Source organism: Apus apus, chromosome 16 (genome assembly GCF_020740795.1).
Source record: "Apus apus isolate bApuApu2 chromosome 16, bApuApu2.pri.cur, whole genome shotgun sequence".
NCBI lineage: Eukaryota > Metazoa > Chordata > Aves > Apodiformes > Apodidae > Apus > Apus apus.
Genome location: NC_067297.1, coordinates 6,942,068 through 6,960,449, shown reverse-complemented (window position 1 = coordinate 6,960,449; position 18,382 = coordinate 6,942,068). Strand labels below are relative to the sequence as shown.

The window sequence follows — 18,382 nt, the reverse complement described above, 5'->3', positions numbered from 1 at the left end:
AATGTCTCTTGCTGTGGTGGGATGAAGAACAAGACTGAAAAAAAACCTCACTGCAGTTACTGTAACAGACATAGTTTGCTTTGGAAGACATGTGAGCCATGAACCTTTATTAGATAAATACCACTTTATTTTTGTATTTTTTAGATTCCTTTTCACATTTTAGCAAGTATGTGTGATAAAGCAAGTGGAGCCCCTTAGCCTTTCCTCCAAACAAACTGGAATAATTTGGATGCCAAGTAGCTACTGGGCATCATGGAGCTCTTGTGTAGTGCATTTCTGCATCATTTTGCATTACAGGAGAGCAACCTAAGGTCCTCCAACTAGGGTCATACAGGAGGTAACCAGTCAGTATTTTACTGAAGAGGCACGATGTTTTGGGTATAGAAAACCACAAATAACAAGATGGACTTGACATCTGTACCTTGTTAAACTGTATAGCTGTCTGTTGAGCCCTGTTTATTGCAGGGAGCTTACAGACAGTGCTGACATGACTGCGAGACATGAGGCAGTGAGCTTTGTAAATCTCCAGGGCAGTGAGCTTTGTGAATCTCCTGCTCTGTGCCAGTGCCACTGGCACAGACTAAACTTGGAAAGTCCTTTTTCAGGAGTGGCTTTTGGTATGTCTTCTTTTGAACATTTGACCAATTAAACAAAACCAATCCCTTTATTCAAATAGCTGAAAGGATTTTACATGCAAGGCAACTGAGGCTGCTCCAATGGTTCTCTCTTGGGTCTAGCTGGTAAGTGAAGAAATCCCTAGTGGGATCTCCTGCCCAGATCTGATACACCTTTTCACAGTTGAACAGCTGCTCCATACCTGAAGTCACCATCAGCAGAGCTCCTCTGCCTTTCTGCAAATTTCATTCTGACTTCAGCTTCTTTCTGTTTTCTTTGCCATATTCTCTGCTTGATTTCAGACTCGGCTGCCTGCTGCCAAACTCCATTGTGTTTTACAGGGCTCTTTGACCAGTGCTGCCTGGATCAGGCTATCTTTGTGTCCCAGGCAGCTTTCTTTTTCTCTCTTATTTTCAGAACAATGAACTTAATACCAAATAAACTTTCTGGTATTTCATGTGAACTGAAGTATGGAATTAATTCTATTTATGCATGAAATGATGGAATTCTTTTTAAATGCTGTATAGTCTTCCATTGAGACATACAGTACCTAGAATTATGCTTGAAAATACAGTACATTTACTGCAACTCTTATTTATTGATCTCCTTTGGCTGACATCCAAATAAAAAATTCTTAATAGTGAAGCTAAGTGTGGATGTGGAAGAGTGTTTTTATAGCAAGGATCCTGATTGTCAGAGTAGGTGGATGGAGCAACTAATATATTTAAATTAGTCTTCTGAGAACTGTGTCATTTTTATCAGCTTGGAGTATATGAAACTCCATGTCTTGACAGCACAGCCTCAGTCATGGTGTTAGTCAGGGTCTGGTGAGGTGTGTGTACTGCCTACCAGCAAGGCCACAGCATCAACCTCATTCAACCCACCAGGAAAGCCCCTCATCTGTATCTCACTGGCTTGTATTACAGGTATCCTTATCTTCTTCAGCAATGCTGAGACAGACTATGTAGGAGCCAATCTTACTTTTTATCCTGGTGGTACAAAAATAACTATTAGAAGGTTGTTTCCAATAGTAAAAGGTAGGATTCATGTGGGCAATCTGAGACCCTGCAGCGTGCACGAAAAGGCAGTTGGAAAGAGCTTATCAGTGTCTCAGCTTCAGCTCTCGTCCACACTTCTTCTAGGGAAAGATGGAAATGTTACTAGGGGGGTATCTTAAAAATTTGCAGTTCAATTTTCTCTTTATATTAAAAAAACCCAAAGCCCTCGACTTACTGTCTTTGTCCCCAGCTGGCTCTCTAAACAAAGTGGTTTTACACCTGCTGAACTGAAGCAGGATGGTAAGTGTTCAATAATACTCTAACCTATGGCTTTCAGCTTCATGGATTTGACAGATGGGCCACTTGGTGGTTAAGAGATTGGCTGAATGGCCCCAGAGAGTTGTGGTCAATGTCTCAATGTCCAAATGGAGGCAGGTGACGAGTGGTGTCCCGCAGGGGTCAGTATTGGGATCAGTGCTATTTAATGTCTTTGTTGGAGACATGGACAGTGGGATTGAGTGTATCCTCAGCAGGTTTGCTGATGATACCAAGCTGTGTGGTGTGGTTGACACCCAAGAGGGAAGGGATACCATCCAGAGGGACCTTGACAGGCTGGAGAGGTGGGCCAGTGCCAACCTCATGAAGTTCAACAAGGCCAAGCGCAGGGTCCTGCAGCTGGGTCGGCACAATCCCAGGCACAAATACAGACTGGGGGGAGAATGGCTGGAGAGCAGTCCTGAGGAGAAGGACTTGGGGTTGGTAGTTGATGAGAATCTCGACATGAGCCACCAGTGTGAGCTGGAGCCCAGAGAGCCAATTGTGTCCTGGGCTGCATCAAAAGAAGTGTGGCCTAGAGAAGAGAAGGCTCCAAGGAGACCTTATAATGGCCTTCCAGTACTTGAAAGGGTCCTACAAGAAGATGGGGAGGGGCTTTTCATCAGAGAAGATAGTGATAGGACAAGGGGTAATGGTTTTAAACTGAGAGAGGGGAGATTTAGGTTAGATATTAGGAAGAAATTCTTCACTCTAAGGGTGATGAAGAACTGGAATGCGTTGCCCAGGGAAGTTGTTGATGCCCCATCCCTGGAGGTTTTTAAGGCCAGGTTGGACAAGGTTTTGTACAACCTGGTCTAGAGGTAGGGTTCCCTGCTTATGGCAAGGGTGTTGGAACTTGATGATCTTTAAGGTCCCTTCCAACCTTAATGATTCTATGATTCATCTGCAGCCATGTGGGATAACAACTGATGGCCCTTTCCAGCCAGGTGGCAGACACAGCACTAGGAAAATAAAAAGTGCTGGATTTAATGTTCAGAGAAAAAAATGTCTCTCTCTGATGCTTGCATTTTCAGCTTTATCATTAATAAAAAAAACAACCAACAAATAATGCTCTGCATCTCCACTCTGTCTTTCAGATTGTTAGGGAGAGCACAGTGGGGGCATTGCTACATGATTTGCATTGAAATTGTGCAAATTAAGTGCCATGCATTTTAATTACTTTTAAATATTTTCTCTTGAGGATAATTTTGATGTGTGGCACAGATAGTAGTAACAGTTCACCTATCTTAGAGGTAATGAATGCCAACTCTTCTGCAGATGTAAACATTACATTCAGACTTGCTTGTTCTTAAGAAGACTATTTGGTGATAATGATAAGGTTATCTAAAGCATGAACAGATTTCTCAGCACATTCCCTGCCATTTTCTGAAGTCTTTAATACCAACAGACTAGTTTCTGAGCTTGATGTGTTTCTATGCTGGTAGGCATTTACTTTCATTTAACATTTACTTAGTGTTCCTCTGTTTTGTTTTCCCAGGGAAAGCATATATTTGAACATCCTTACAAATCCTCTTTCAGTAGTCCTGTCTACAGTCTGGACTCTGAGAATTTTAGGAAGAATCCACGTTGCTCTATCCAGCCAAAGGCTCAGGATTTAAAATCTCTGGAATGAGATTTGTGCTTTACTGTTTTACATAAAATCAGTCATGCAGTAGGTTTCCTTCCTATGTACTTGAAGTAACACAGGCAGTAATTCTTTATCTTGCTCCTAGAATTGTTCTTTTGAGTGTGTTGTACAAATTTATGGTAAGCACACTGTGAAGCTTTCTATTTACCCTTTGCCATGTGATGTGAGAAAGATGCTGATGCTGGTTTTAAAATACATTTTTCATTTGATAGACTCTTGGAAAAGTATTGAAAAGCAGGGTTAAAAAAAAAAAAGCAGGGAATGTAGCGGAGTCCTCTCTGGGGGTGAAGAGACAAGGCAAATGAAGCAGATTGTACAGAACACCAGAGATGGATGGCACGTATCATTAGTCAGTGTTTCTTGTAAAAGTAGTTTGGGTAGTTCCTCCTATTCCTACCCATTTGAAAAGGCAATCAACCTAATTTCCTTTTATAACAGGGTTTTCCCCATCATCAGTGCCTCAAAAGCCCTTCAGAGTTCCTATTTCAAGTTAATAAACTGCCCCAGCAAGCAAGTCACTGAGGCAATGTGTTTAATTCCAAAATCCTTTGACCATTCCAGTTGTTGCATGGCAGCCTAGCTCCTAAGTGACAGAATGAACAGGCATGTCAGCTGGGGTTTTGGTGTCCTTTCTTATGCAGTATCTTGTATCAAATACTCCCTCCATGGGAGAATTACTTTTTTTGTGCTTGTTTAATGTGTAGAAAAGTTCAGTGAAAGGCAAAACTCTCTACTTTGTCCAAGTCTGGTTGCTCTGTGTTGCATATCTAACTGTTGTATGAGTATCAGGTCTCTGCCCTGGTCAAGGCTTTTTATTCCTGTGTGAATTGTCACCCTGTGTAAGACAACTACAAATCCTCTGTTAATGTCTGCTGGAATCTATGGCCTGTTTGCTGATTTTCGTGGTTCTACAAAGAAGGGTGTTTGGAAACTTTGAGCTTTTCGTTTGGAACATGATTTAGTTATGACTTTCATTCCATAACATGTAGTAAATCCATAAGATACATCAAGAATAATTGCAGTGCAGATGTGAAGTTGGAAGATATTTTTCCTGACTCTGGTCAGTGGTGTGTGATGTCAGGTTTCAGTTCCTATCCTTTTTAATGACCAATACTAGCAGTAGCTCTCTTGTCCAGGTACTCATTTTTGTCTCCCATGCTACAGCCCCTCCTGAAGACCCAAGATGTCAATTTGGCTGATGACTGAGATTTAATAGGTTTGTCAGACTGCTTTGCTTCCAAATCGTTCGTAATAATTGTAGTATAAGTCAACACACTTCCAAATGAGAGGGCTAAGTTGTCGTTTAAATCATCTCTCCTGTTAGGAATGTAAGTTCAGATGGAGCAGAAGCACGTAGAAGACTAAGAGAGTGTGACGGCTTGGTGGATGCCCTCCTTCACGCCCTACAGTCTGCAGTTGGCAAGAAGGATACAGACAACAAGGTGAACTTGAGTATTAAAACTTAATGAGTGTTTCCATTAATTTAGGCTGGTGTATTGCACTGGGGTCTGACTTCTATTGCTAGTATCAAAAGAGGAATATGCTTTCCTCAGAAAATACAGTAATCATCTCATCTCTGCTGTGATATCCACAGTACTACTGATGGGGTATCACCATGATGTTGCTGTTACCTTGGGTGGCTGATGAGGTGAGCAAAGGCAGGTGGTTATGATAGGTGGGGAGGTCCCCTTTATTGTCAGGGACATATTGCTGTTGTTCTGCGCTACTTAGTTGACATTTCTAAGTACAGTCTCCAAATCAGAATTGAATTCCTTTGTATTGTGCTGTGCACAGTACCAGCAAAGGAGTTAGTTCCGATTTTAAAGACTTTGTTTGGCACCATCTCTAAAGACTGTGGTGCTTAGACATTAGGATATGTCTTCAGACTTGCAGCAGTCCTTTTTAGGTGAAGATTTTTATTAATGTGTTTTTATGATCATCTCATCCTGTGGTGCTTAAAAAGCACGTTAGCCTGTTCAGAAAAGAAAGAGCATACTATTGCTTTATCACACCAGTAAGGCTAGTGAAGCATCATAATTTTATTCTTTTTGAGTCCCACCATGTGATAGACTGTACAAGGGATTTCTAAAGCTCTGTCACTTATTCAGATAATTTTGGAAGTGGATTTTGTAACCGCCTGGTGGTTTCCATTGCAACCTACGGTGCATTGCTCTTGTCAGAATCTGATGTGCTATGGATTAGCTGTTACTGCAGGTCAATGTGTGTTCTCACAAGGCATCAGTTTTGACCCAGAGAAAATGTAATAAAATCAGCCCCTTGGGGATTTTAAAGGTTGTGGAAGAGGCTTGTATTAAAATATGGTCCTTATGTGATCATTTTTCCACTGTGTGTTTGATTTTTTTGGTGAATTATATTCTTTATGTGAAGATCAGGTGGTATTTTTTTATTAGAGAGTTTTCATTTTCAATGTGTACTTCTTATTGAAGTGCTTCACTTCTGGAAGACTAAAATTGATTTCTTAAAAAGAAGGAACCTTGATTTAAGGGATCTTGATTAAAACTTCCTTGCAAGTTGCATTCCTGGGGTAGGTGGGCTTTTTTTAAATACCCCCAAACTCTCCATTGTATAATATAATGGTTTGCAATAAAGAGGATGTAATACTATGACATGAATTTCTCTGTACCAGTCTGTGGAGAACTGTGTGTGCATCATGCGGAACCTTTCCTATCACGTCCACAAAGAGGTCCCCGGAGCTGATAAGTACCAAGAGCTAGATGTCAGCCAGACTACAAGCATGGGAGGCTCTCAAAAGAAGAAGAAAGATGATGCTGGTTGTTTCGGTGGAAAGAAAGCTAAAGGTATGTTTTGCAGAAAATTCAGAACTGGAAATGGGGGGTAAATTTTGCTGTGTAGGCCTGCTGGTGCAAGCACACTCATCATGGTGGTTTGGAATGATGCAGTTTGTGGAGGTACATGTTTGTAGTGTCGTGACATGTGTTCATCTCCCTTGCTGTATTGGTATTTGGGAATATTCTCCATGATTGCTATTGTTTTGTTTGGCTTTGAGAAGGGAACGGTGCATGCTGACAGGTGACACTCTGCTGTTGGACATGGTGGATGTGCTCTGCCTCTCCTCTGCATTGCTGTGTTCTTGCATCTGGCAAGTTTGCGCTGAGTCCATTTGCCTGGCTGTATAGCATGTGTCATAGCCTCTGGAAGCCAGGCCAGCATGTGTTGTCTCCGTGCGTGCTAATCCTGTGTATGCATCTTCTATGCTTCTGGTCTCTCACATTTGAAAACCAATGAAAAGCCTACCCTCCCACTCACAACCAAAACATACAACTTTCCAAATCTGTCACTCTTTCAGCAATTTAAATTGCAAACATGTTTTGTCAGTCACTTTTAGACCTGTTCTCTCCTCTGGGGCATGAGTGTTGCAGATGAGTTTCATTATAAGAGAGCATTAATAGTCTCAGTAATCCCCCTTCCATCTTTCCTTTAGAAAGAGACACTCAAATTATATCCATTTGCTTTCTTGTTTTAGAGAAATGCCTATTCTGGACTGAATTCAGAGATAATTAACTCCATTTTCTGTCTAGGCTCCAGTATCCTCATTCATGTGTACTCACATCCTGGCTTGCTGTTCATAGCTGGATCTAAGGAAGGTTTTGGTCCTGAAAAGCTGATGCGGAATTGCTTGAACTTGATGGACTGTGTGCTGCATGTCATCCTCCCTTTGATCTGATCTGTCTATGTTATTGCAGTGTTACTGTGTTTCCATATGTGTTAGGGAAGTCATCACAGTGTGAACTTGCTTTTGCAAACTAGTCTGTCACTAACTAGATTTGAACTTTGTTTAAAAAGAGAAGTAAAATAAAAAAAGTTATAGGAATCTTTTACTGACTGGGGGGAAAACTGAAGAAAGAATTTTACCTGCCTGGCTAGCCTGTTCTCACAGTCAGTGACTGAAACTTCAGTGTGCTGTTCTTTGGAAACCTCGAACAGGTGCTGACTCAAGCCTGTTCCCTGCCTCCTGTGGTCCCTGTTGCTTTGCTGCTTGAGAGCAACACAGTCGGTGAAAACATTTTTAGCCATAAAAGCTCAGAGTGTGCACTGTAAGAGGAGGAGGGGGGTGTGCTGATTGAGAACTGTCATCATCCTCTCAATGACAGTGAAAAGAGAGCGCTCTCAGGTGGCTGTCCTTTGTCAAGTGTCTGCCTCTGTCCTCTGAGGCCGACCTGTATGTACCCTCTGTGTCTGTACACCCTGATAATTTCTGTTTATCAGCCACAGGATCTCCTCGTGTCTTTTTGGACAAATAGGCCTCAAAATTATCTGACAGTGAGGATGAACCTGCAAACAGCAGTGAGTGATGCAGGCACTCAGTGACAGCTTGGGTTTGGTTCTGTGTTCAGCAGGAAATGACAATTTCCAAAATATATTTTAACATGGGGGTTTTTGCCCCTTTGCAGTGCTCTTTTTAAAGTGTGCAGCTGGGAATACGTAGATCAGAAGGATAGAGGGTACAGGCAGCTATCATGTTGAAAAAAAAAAATAATGTGTTTTTAAAGTCATAAAGAGAAATTCCCTTCTTCACTGTTAAATTTATGTGAATACCTGGTTGAGCCTGCCTTAATTTTCTCAGTCTAGGATCTCAAAATAGATCAATTCTCTCCCCCTCTTGTTCACTTAATCTTGCAGTGTTTCCATGTTTATTTTATTTTATTTCATGGTCATTGGTCATAGCATTTCAAACACCTCTGCAAAGGGCTAGTCACCCTTCTGTCCTTTCAGTTCTGTGAGCACCTCAGAAAAATACTTCTTTTTTCAGCAAGAACAAAAGAGGGAAAGTGGAATATCTTGTTTCAGTTTGCTTTTTTAACTGATGAAAGTTCTGTAGTATTCTTGTAATACTCACATTCTGAACCTGTTCTGTGAAATTCTGCCTCTTTGTGACTGTTCCTTTATATTTTCTTCCTTCCTGTAAATTTTTGTTTTTCTTTTGCTGCTTTTCTGGTAATTAGAGGAGTGGTTCAATCAAGGTGAGTCTTTGCAATATTTTCTTTTCGTCATCACCATAATATGCTTTGTTCAGCTTTTACATGCAAGGCAAAGAGCTGAGTTCAAGGTCATCTTCATTCTCCTTCTCTGCTTCTTCAGTGCATCCTCCTATTCATTTCAGTAGGCATGGAAATCCTCTCATTTTCAGTTTGGTCTTCCCACCCTGAGAATAGAAAAGACAAAGATTTTAGTCACTCCTGGTGTAAGTGCAATAGGGAGATCAATTTACAACTGGCCTGATTAGCCCCATGAGAGAGGGAACACCTACATGTGCAGGTTGTCTCACTAGCCCTGCCATATCAAAGTGCACCTTTCCTAGCTGCTCAAGGTGGCAGTAGCCATGAAGGCTCAGCAGCTTGCATGTGTATTCTCAGGGATCCTTGGTATTTTGTCTGCTTGGGCTTGCATGCCTGGGCTGCTGCATATTTATTACTGGCACTCAGACTAGCTTTATGAAGCTGCTCCCAGTAAATGCCTCAGGGGATGTGCCCTTTAGTTTTCTCAACCCAGCACAAGAAGTAAAATTGCAATACATAAAATTGGAATAGGTAAGGCTGAGGCTGAACTTTGCTTCCCTTGCTTCTCAGCTTGGAAGTGCCTTGGATACTTCTACTGAGCTACAGAGGCTGATGCTGGGGCAAAAGCAGGGTCATTTTCAGTTGGTGACACTTGTTTTCCTGTCAATGAGTTCTAGAGGGTTGAGCCAAAGGAGGAATGTTCTGGGGGGTGATGTAACTGCTCCACCCAATAAATGGTGCTCAGTAGTGTTCCGAGAGACACTGATTTTAGACTGTCACTGTTGAGCCTGTGGAGGATGGGCATGTTGGCAAGACAGAGCTCAGCCCTTGCTTTCTGTCATTCCTCTGCAGTCTGGTTCAGTGGGTAGATTAATAGGCACAGCATTGACTGCTGGGGGCTCAAGAGTGGTTGTTTCAAGAGTCTCTTTCCCTTCAACTTTTTTTAATCAGAAAGAAAGCATTGGGGAATTAATCCTTCAGCAAAAAGGTCTAGCTGAATAGCTGCTTTGGTTATCCACTAAAGCAAAACAACATTTGAGGAAGACCAACAACATTAGTGGTCAGTAACACTGGGCCACACCTCAAAGTCCCATGTCTGACAGATTTAAAATGCTGAAGGTCATGTTTTGGCTGCTTCTTACATAATGAAAAGTAGTGGGGAGGGGAAGGTGAAGGGAAAGAATTTTAATCCCACTGTTTCAAAGACTGTAAATTGCATCTTGCACAAGCAAGTCTCATGTCAGGCAGATTTCCCAAACCAGAGTGCTGTGCCAATTCCTGCAGCCAGGTCTCGTAACACAGACCTGTCAGCAGGCATGTGCAAGGCTGTCTGTCTCTTGGCAATGTCTGGAGCTATGATTCTCATCTTACAGCATTACCTTTTCTCTTGACATACCTTGGGCTGGAAAACTTGGGGAGCAGGGAGATGCATGTAAGGGTAGAAATTTAAATGTACAAAACCAAGGTCTTAAACTTCTACTGCTAGTGTGGGCTTTTCAGCATCCATGTGCACTGGCATTACTGACAGGCTTGACTGATGGAGATGTTCAGAGCTACAATAGCTGGCAGTGAAGATAGTATCGGTCAGGCCAGGGGATGGCTGAGAGATTTGTAATTGGTAGGCTCTCAAACTTGCTAAATTGCTCCTTTTTAGGAGCTCCAAACCAGTATTTGTAGGTTCTGTAAAAATCAAATGGGAAAAATATCTGCTGGGCCTCAGATTTTGAAACCTTTGCCTTCTAGATGGATTTCTTTTGGAGTCTTCTTACAGCTTGTTTGCCTCCTCTCTATAGGAAAGCCCTGGGAAAAAGTGCTTTGGGTATTTCTGGCCCTTGTTCAATTTGATTAAATAAGTAATTTGTAGAGTTGAAATCCCCTAGGTCAGAGCTCTGTTCTGAATTGCTTCCATTTGTAACCAGCTGGAAGATTCTGCTTTGAACAGATGTGGTTTTGCCTGCAAGGTGGGTTGGTTTCTCAGAGTGTGGAGAGACAAACCAGCAAAAGCTTCACAGAAGACAGCCCGTATTTGTAGGCTGGCCCAGAAATGGAGAGACAGCAACTGAAGACCACAGAGCACAGGAGGAGTGTGCTGTCAAAATGAAAGATGGTTTAGTAAACGGGCAGATGCTTCTGCACTGCTAGCTCGTAAGATGTAGCAGCCAATGCTTCTCTCCTGGACAGTATCTTTCTTAAGAAGCTGTGCACAAATATTTGCTGCTTATGAAACAGTGCACTAGAAAAGAGGAAACTCTTACTGTGCCATCTCAGTTCTGCACAGCTAAGTCCCATCCCTTAAATTATAGAGAAAACTTGTGAAATGAGTAGTTGTGTTAAATAAGGTTTGGCTGTCTGGATAAATGGTCTGAGTTTTAAACTATCTAATGCTAGAGAGATGAAATTTGGGGTCATGTGAAAAGACTGCCCTACTTGTAGATAAGATGGAGTCATATTTATTGGTCTGCCCTAAGTCTGTAATCTTTCCTAAACACTAACTTCCATCAATGCCTTTTTTTTTCCCTCCCTCTGCCCTGCTTTTTCCAGTCAATGCTCTAAGGGTCAGCAGGGGTTTGCAGCCAGTAACTGGGTTCAGCTGCCATTATGAAATGCAGTGTCCTTTGGTGATGCACAGCATTTTTTCTTTCTGGTATGTGGTTCCCCAGGCAACATGTTTCTGGTTCTTCCATGGAGTAAAAAATTAATGGAGGGCTGCAAAGTGCAGCTAATTTCTGTCCTTTCCTTTACAAAAAACACCTTCAAAAGAGTGGCATGGTACCTGGCTGCATGACCTTTTGGCAGCTTGGATGGGGTTTTTCATACTTTAGCTAATTAAGCAAATTACTTCAGCTGAATGGAACTTCTACATGCATGTTTTGTTTTGCACAGTAGTTAAAGTTGGCTGATGTTCTGTGTTGCCATTTCAAAACAAAAGTGTGTGATATTTCCAAAGAGAGGAAGGGATTGAAATACTACCTTGAGGTGTTTTTTTTTTCCCCTCTTGTTGTTATTTTTAAATATTTATATTGGTATTTAAAAGCTCTATTTCTTCTCCACATTGTACTGCATATGTTTATCTGTTTGTCAAGAGGAAGGTAGATTGGCCATTGAATTCACTGAGCTGTTCCAGCTCCTGCTATAACAGGGCAGGAATTGGCCTTTCCCATTTTGTGACCTATTCCCTGTCAAGAGTCAGACCAATCTCCACATTACATTTTCAAGTACCATTTTCTTATTTGATTTTAAGCATCCTGACTTGTGGAGCTTTCAGCCCTGCCTGTAAACCTCTCTTTGCAGCCTGGTAAAGTCCCTGCTCAGCAGCCATCTCTGGTAGCTTAAATCGTGTTGCTCTGAATTTATCCCATCACACCTGCTTCCCCTGCTCTTGAGGGAGAGGGAATAAATAACCTGATTTTTGCCCTCAAAATAATTTGGGAAAGCTAAATTGTACAGTGCTCTCCTTAGAAGCCATGCAAATTCCTGCACTTCAAAATATCTCTCTACTGTCAGTACTTCTGTGATGGCAAAGTGCCTGCTTATCCCACAGCATCCATGCAGGCTTACTCAGGGCATTTTGTCTCCAAGGTGGGAGAGGAGGGGATGAAAATTATCTCTTCCCTCCCCAGGTGTTTACATAATCTTAAATTCCCAACTAACTAAAACTGAAGTCCAGGTTTTGTTCTGCTTTCTATGAAAGATTGTATAAATTCAAGCTGATGTGATGGTTTGAAACTGTCTCTCAGCAAAAATATGGAATTGTTTCCATTAGTTTCTAATAAGTAGTCAAAATGGCACTTTACTGATTGAAGGGCAATTAAAGGTTAACTTGTTGCCTGCTGTCTGTACAGTGTATTAGATCTAGGCCTTCCTTTGTGGTAATTGCAATGAGAACAGGCTGCAAAGCAAACCTGTTGCATATTGCTCTGCTGCTAATTTCTCCTTCATCCAAGCTTCAGGTCAAAATTCCTCTGTGGAAATAAAAAGTAAATACTGGGCTTCTGAGGGAGGGGTATAGCTTTGCCAAGAAGGGAAATAGCACAGTTTTCAGAGATTTTAAGCACTCTTAAGATACACTGAAGTATTGGTGCTAAGCATGTTTGCAAATCAACCTGGAAAATCAATGCATTTTAGTCCCTAAGTTGCTCATGCTAAAACTACAGCTGTGCAGCTGGATTGCAAGTCAGATGTGTACAAATATGGGTAACAGTCTGTGATTTATATTCTGAGTCTGTATCTTCTCTGATCTTGTAGATGCACATAACAGTACCTAACCTGTCAGTATGCTGACAGTCTTTTCCGTCTATTTTCTTATTTTTTTGTGCACAGGAAAGAAGAATGGAGATTTGGACCGAAATTTTGATACACTTGATTTGCCTAAGCGGTCTGAAGCAGCAAAAGGTAATGCTAATGTTTGTGGGTTTGGAAATAACAAGTAGCCTGGGAGCTGGAGGCTCTTAAAGGAACTCAAGATATGAGCATATCATGCTGATCTTTCTTTTGTGTTCAGCTAATTGAAATAATGTATGTGTCAGTGCTTGTTGTTATCTAGCCTTCAATACTAGATACAACCAGCATTTATATATATAGCTTCTAAATGGCTGGAATCTTATAGAAGCCCATCTGATTTGGTGTTAGGTGATTCTAATTCCATAGAGGGGTGAGTGCATGTTGTCTTCTTTTTACAATTCCATTTCCAAATTGTCTGCACTATATGTGAACATAAGAAGTACATTAGGTGAGTGTACTTATCACAAACTTTCCCCTTCTCTGGCATCTCTGTATTTCTTTAGTGTTCTGATAAATTGGAGAGTGAGGGCAGGGGATGAGTTAATTTTTTGTCTTCACCAATAGTCTTCTGTTTACAGTATTCTTCTCTATGTGTAACGAGTAGCACCTGTATTTTACAAAATTGAGCGATGCACCAGAAAATTCTTCTGCATTGCACTTTGGTATTTCAGCTCTGGCAGAGGTGAAGTCTTGCACAAACAATCTGCATTCTTTCCATGCTTATGTGCTGCTCTCTTTAATTGGAGATTAGGAGGCGATTTGGGATCTTGTCAGACTTCTTACAGCACTGGACGGTGCTTTGAGACTTGCACAGGAGAAGTGTGTGCAATGTCACTGCAAAGATTCAGCCATTGTCATGGCAACTGCTGCAGTGCCACCCTGTCAACTTAGCCTTGCAGGAAAAGCTCTCCCGTAGCACCCTCACCTTAATGATCTGTGAATACTCAGAACTCCCTTAGTATTCTTCAGAAGGAAAAGCTTAAACTCTTCCTGCATCAGTTGTACGATATTAGACAGCGTGACACAATGGATAGAGCCCTGGACTTGGATACCTGAATGATGCTGCTTTAGTGACCTTGATCAAATCAACTAATTTGTGTTTCAGTTTCCTCACTGTAAACAGGGCAGCAATGGAGCCCATATCTAACATCCTTAGAGATGCTAGTCAGTAATTATACATGTAAAGTGCTACACTCTCACATTAAATTTATGAGCATTGATGCTCTGATGATATGCAAACTAACACTAATATAGTGATGGATCTATTCTATTTAGAGACACTCTACAATGGGTGCAGTTTCTAGGCTAATACCTAAATGCTAACTGTCCTTTGGTGCATTCATTATTGCACAAGATGCTAATGCAGCTCTTAGAAGGTACAATGCCATCCTATTTGGAGAGCTGCAGGAAGCTTCCCCTCACCAACCTCCACTTTAAAGCCATCAGTTCAGGGCTGGGCATTGGTTATTGCAGGGGAAGGACACTTCTTAAGGATGCAGAAGAAGAAAAGATCACAAAATACAGAAAAAGCTTCAGCACTTTCATTCCTTTCTAACTGTGATTGGAATACAGCTGTCACTAAGGGGAAGAGTTGTGGTTTATACAGTTCATTATTCAATTGCTAAAAATCACACCGTCTTCAAGAGTCTTTGAGAACTTTGAGATACCCCAATTTACTCTAAGCAGAATAGATTTTAATATGACTACATATCTCGTGCTAGGTTAGGTCATGAGATTGAGAGCATTTTGAAAGAAGCCCTTTGACATGGAAAAAGGCCTGAGAAACTGAGTGTGCCAGGAGTAAAAAATACATTCAGTGATACATTTTTGTTCACTTTTTTTACTAGTAGTTTCCTGCTAAGCTTCTGGTTTACATGAGAGTTCCTGGATATTGAAGGTTCTAAGAAGATTGCTAGGACTTTGAATTGTTCAGTAAAATGAGAAAATTAAAATTGTAGTTTAAAAACCCTTAAAAGCTCTGGTCAAATCTATGCCACAGAGTATAATTGGCTCGGATGAGATCAGCTCTCACTTGAAGCAGAACTTCGTTACTAAGATTGAAAAATCATGCAAGTTTTAATGATCAAAAGCACTTAGTTTGAGTGACACAATGAAGTGCTATTTCAAAAATCAACAATTATGTATTATTAAAGCCATATTAAAGTGAGTTTTCAACTGGAATCTTTGTGGGCAGATGAAACTGCAGTAATAAGATTTGTTCATGCGATGCAGTAAATGAATATTGTGGTAGTTAACAGATACTGGGATACAGTATTGTTAAGTTTCCAGGAGTCAACATCCACGGTGCTTATCTGGAGGATCTAAAGACTAGCTTTCCAGAACTTGACGTCATGATTTCCCTGTAAAATATTTGTAGGTATGATCTCTTAGTTTAACTGATAGTGTGCCTATGATTACTTGAAAAAACATGTACTAGAAGGAGTGAACTAATGAACACCTATTTTCTGTCATTCTGGAAATTTCATTTGGTCTCCAAATTACTTTAATTACAGGAATCTCTGGCTGTCCTGTAACCAGACATAATAATACCAGAAACTTGCGTCGTTTCTAGCTGGTGGGTGGATTAATGTCTGTGTGGGTGGCAGGGATTTTCTCAGTCTTTGTTCAAGACAGTTTAGGGTAATGTTCATATCCTGAACAGTCCAAAGGATCTTGTGAGTTATTACCTAGTTTAAATGCTAGTAATTTATTTTCTTTTTCCTGGAATTCGTTTGCTCTGGAGAGGAATGAGTGAAGACAGTTCTTTTTTTCCAAAGTGATGAACTAGAGTCTTCTTTTCTTCTGATTACTCTTTGTTTTTTTAATGGAAATCAGATTTTGCTGCAACACAGCATTTGAGCAGCCCTGAAACCATTTTCAAGCCTGTAATAATTTTATGTGCTAGACCTTCTAGCAGGGTAAGACTTCCAGTACAGGGTTGTTATCTGTGGTAAACTGGATAATATCAGACAGGAGAACTTGCAGTGCTTTCAGAGGCAGTCTCATCTGATACTAAAAAATAAACGTATGTGCTCTAGCAGTGTCCAGAGTACTGCTGTTTTCATGAGGAAGGATTGTGGATGAGAAGCTTCTTGTTTTTTCTTTGTTGAAAGGAGAATATTTTTTTCTGACAGTTGCAGAGAAAGAGGATAAATTTTGGGGCTATTGGTAAGAGCTTCCAAAGACCCATATGAGAATGGGACAGCATTGACAAGAAATTATGAATGCGGTCCTTGGGACCTTGCTAAATTTAGTACTTTCAAAAATTCCTGCTTCTATAAAGGGAAAAAAAGTGTTGCTGAAATTCCTTCCCCAGTATGAAGTAGGTCACTGACAGTGGAGTTGGCTGTCTCCTCTGCAGCATGTTCTCTTCTGCACTACCACAGTGCAAATGCTCATTTCTCCTGTGTGCACATTAAATACAAAGCATAATACAATTCCTTTGCTGTGTTCACATAGTCCTTATTTCTGAGCAGGAATAGTGACAAGAGGCTCATGCATTGGGGGGAAGATCAGGATTAATCATATCTGTGCAGAGGAAAGCAGAATCTCAGATGGCAGACTGTGCGATAAGGTTTTCTGAAAGAATCAGCATTGAAGTGTGTCAGCCCTCTGAAGATGTTATAAAGGTTGTAACATTTAATCCTCCTGATGCAAAGGTGTTGGTTTGCCTGCCTCTGTTCATCAGTGCTAGAGCAGGGGCGGAAAAAGTCCAGAAGAGCAAAACAGCTTCTTACATGGAACCAGTAGGTTATTCCTAATTAAATCCAGACCTCTGTGCTATTTGGTTTAAGCAAATTTTGTGTCTTCTTGTTTATGCACATACACATCCAATGGCATAAAAGCAGATGTTCTAAGATGCTTTGGGTGTTGAAATTCAGCTGTGGTTTCAGCTTATCTCATTAGGGAGTTGAAAGTTTTCAGCACAGGAGATGTGTGCAGGTACACTTCAGCCTGGTGGATGAGCTAACCCATTCTGTCCTTTAAATTAGTTATTAAAGTGGTTATTCATTTATCTTTTCCATTTTTATTATTTAAGCTTACTTCCATTTTAATGGGAATGTAAGTTTAGGAGAGTCTAGCAGAAATACTGAGCTAGTGCTGAAGCTGCTTATAGTTGAAAAAGTCTGTTTGGCTGCAGCAGGGACCTCATAGAGAAGCTGAATTTATCTGAAAGCTCAGCTATGTGTGTACACTTACCCCGGTCAGCAGCCTGGGTAGATAGAGTATGAGATCTTAGGTGAATTTGTCAGTAGGTGAATTTCTTCTTTTTCCACTATCTGAAATCCTCAATTGCTGTCCACGTAGCCTGATGCTGATGATAGATTTTCTATTCCAGGAGGTGAGTGTTTAAACTCACTTATAAATCTTTGTGTTACTGCTCCAGGAAATTAGACTTCCTGGCTCTGTCAAGGTAATGACTTTAACTTAGTAGATTACAAAAATGTCAGCAATTTGTCTTCAGTTAAAGGCTACATGTGGTGTGGGGAGAGAGGAACTTCACTGAAGCTTTACTCTGACTTTCGGTTTCTAATTAAGATAAGCTGCCGTTCTTATTTCACTACTATTTTAATTTGATTTCTTAAAATCTTTACAAGTTGACTAAAGCCCTCATCTGCCCTTTCCAGCTCTGTTCAGTCATTGATTTTGATTGTTGTATTGTGAATAAGTGAGTAGAATTGATTGATCAACGGTCCCATCCACACCTCTCCTGTGCCTGCTAGTGAAAACTGAGGGACTGGGAAGATCTCCTCTGTGAGACCAAGTAACATGTTCTTGCATTAACATCTTTTAAGTATTTTATGCACATTGTTGAGAATTCCTATCAGAATTATTAACTGCCTTTTATTTCTGTTGCTTTACTAAGTAGAGTGTTCATTTTGGTCCTGTATGTTTTTCATAATTTACCAAACAGTGAAAGATTTCTCATCTGTCTTCAAGTGCTTTGAGTCAAAGAAAATTTATTGCCTTGAAGAAGAAAATTCCCATATGGAGCCTGCCCTTGCCAAGTTTCTCCATCCTGGTACCTGTAAATTCTCATCTTTTTCTCAACATCTGCTAGGAATTTGGAGTGGGCACCTGTGGATTTTTTTTTTTTTAATTGTATCCATACTCTTTCCATAGCTGACTGCTAATTGTTCAGGAATACTGTGCCTTTATTGTCATAATTTTAAATTCTTATGTTGAGCCACTTTTTGTTGAGAGCTGGGTTGAAACGTGGCAATGGGTTTGTTCCTCATCTGCTGAGTGGCACTCCACAGGTGGAAGCTCATATTTGTGATCTTTATGAATCTGTTAAATGTGATTATGTAGAACATAAATTGTAAGTTTAGGGCTGAAACTGAAGGGTTTGAGAGGTCATGGGGAGATGCAGCTGGAAGGGGAATTGGAGGTGCAGGAGTACTATTACGTCTTTCGTCTTGTTTCTGCCCTAAGATGTCTTCTTCCAATTAAAAGAATGAATGTGAAATAGCTTCTTGTTGTTC

The 18,382-nt window shown here is 40.8% G+C and overlaps 1 protein-coding gene across 12 annotated transcripts in view; it reads left to right on the top strand.

Annotated features, from left to right (window-relative positions):
* Positions 1 to 18,382, top strand: part of ARVCF (ARVCF delta catenin family member) — a 249,036-nt gene that overhangs the window by 194,566 nt on the left and 36,088 nt on the right. For 11 of the 12 annotated variants that reach the window (XM_051634294.1, XM_051634300.1, XM_051634301.1 and 8 more), the window contains 4 exons: positions 4,901 to 5,018; positions 6,224 to 6,395; positions 8,562 to 8,579; positions 12,936 to 13,007. In XM_051634294.1, coding sequence (XP_051490254.1) covers positions 4,901 to 5,018; positions 6,224 to 6,395; positions 8,562 to 8,579; positions 12,936 to 13,007 — 380 coding nt within the window. The remainder of the gene's footprint in view (positions 1 to 4,900; positions 5,019 to 6,223; positions 6,396 to 8,561; positions 8,580 to 12,935; positions 13,008 to 18,382) is intronic. The other variant, XM_051634297.1, reaches the window with a different exon arrangement.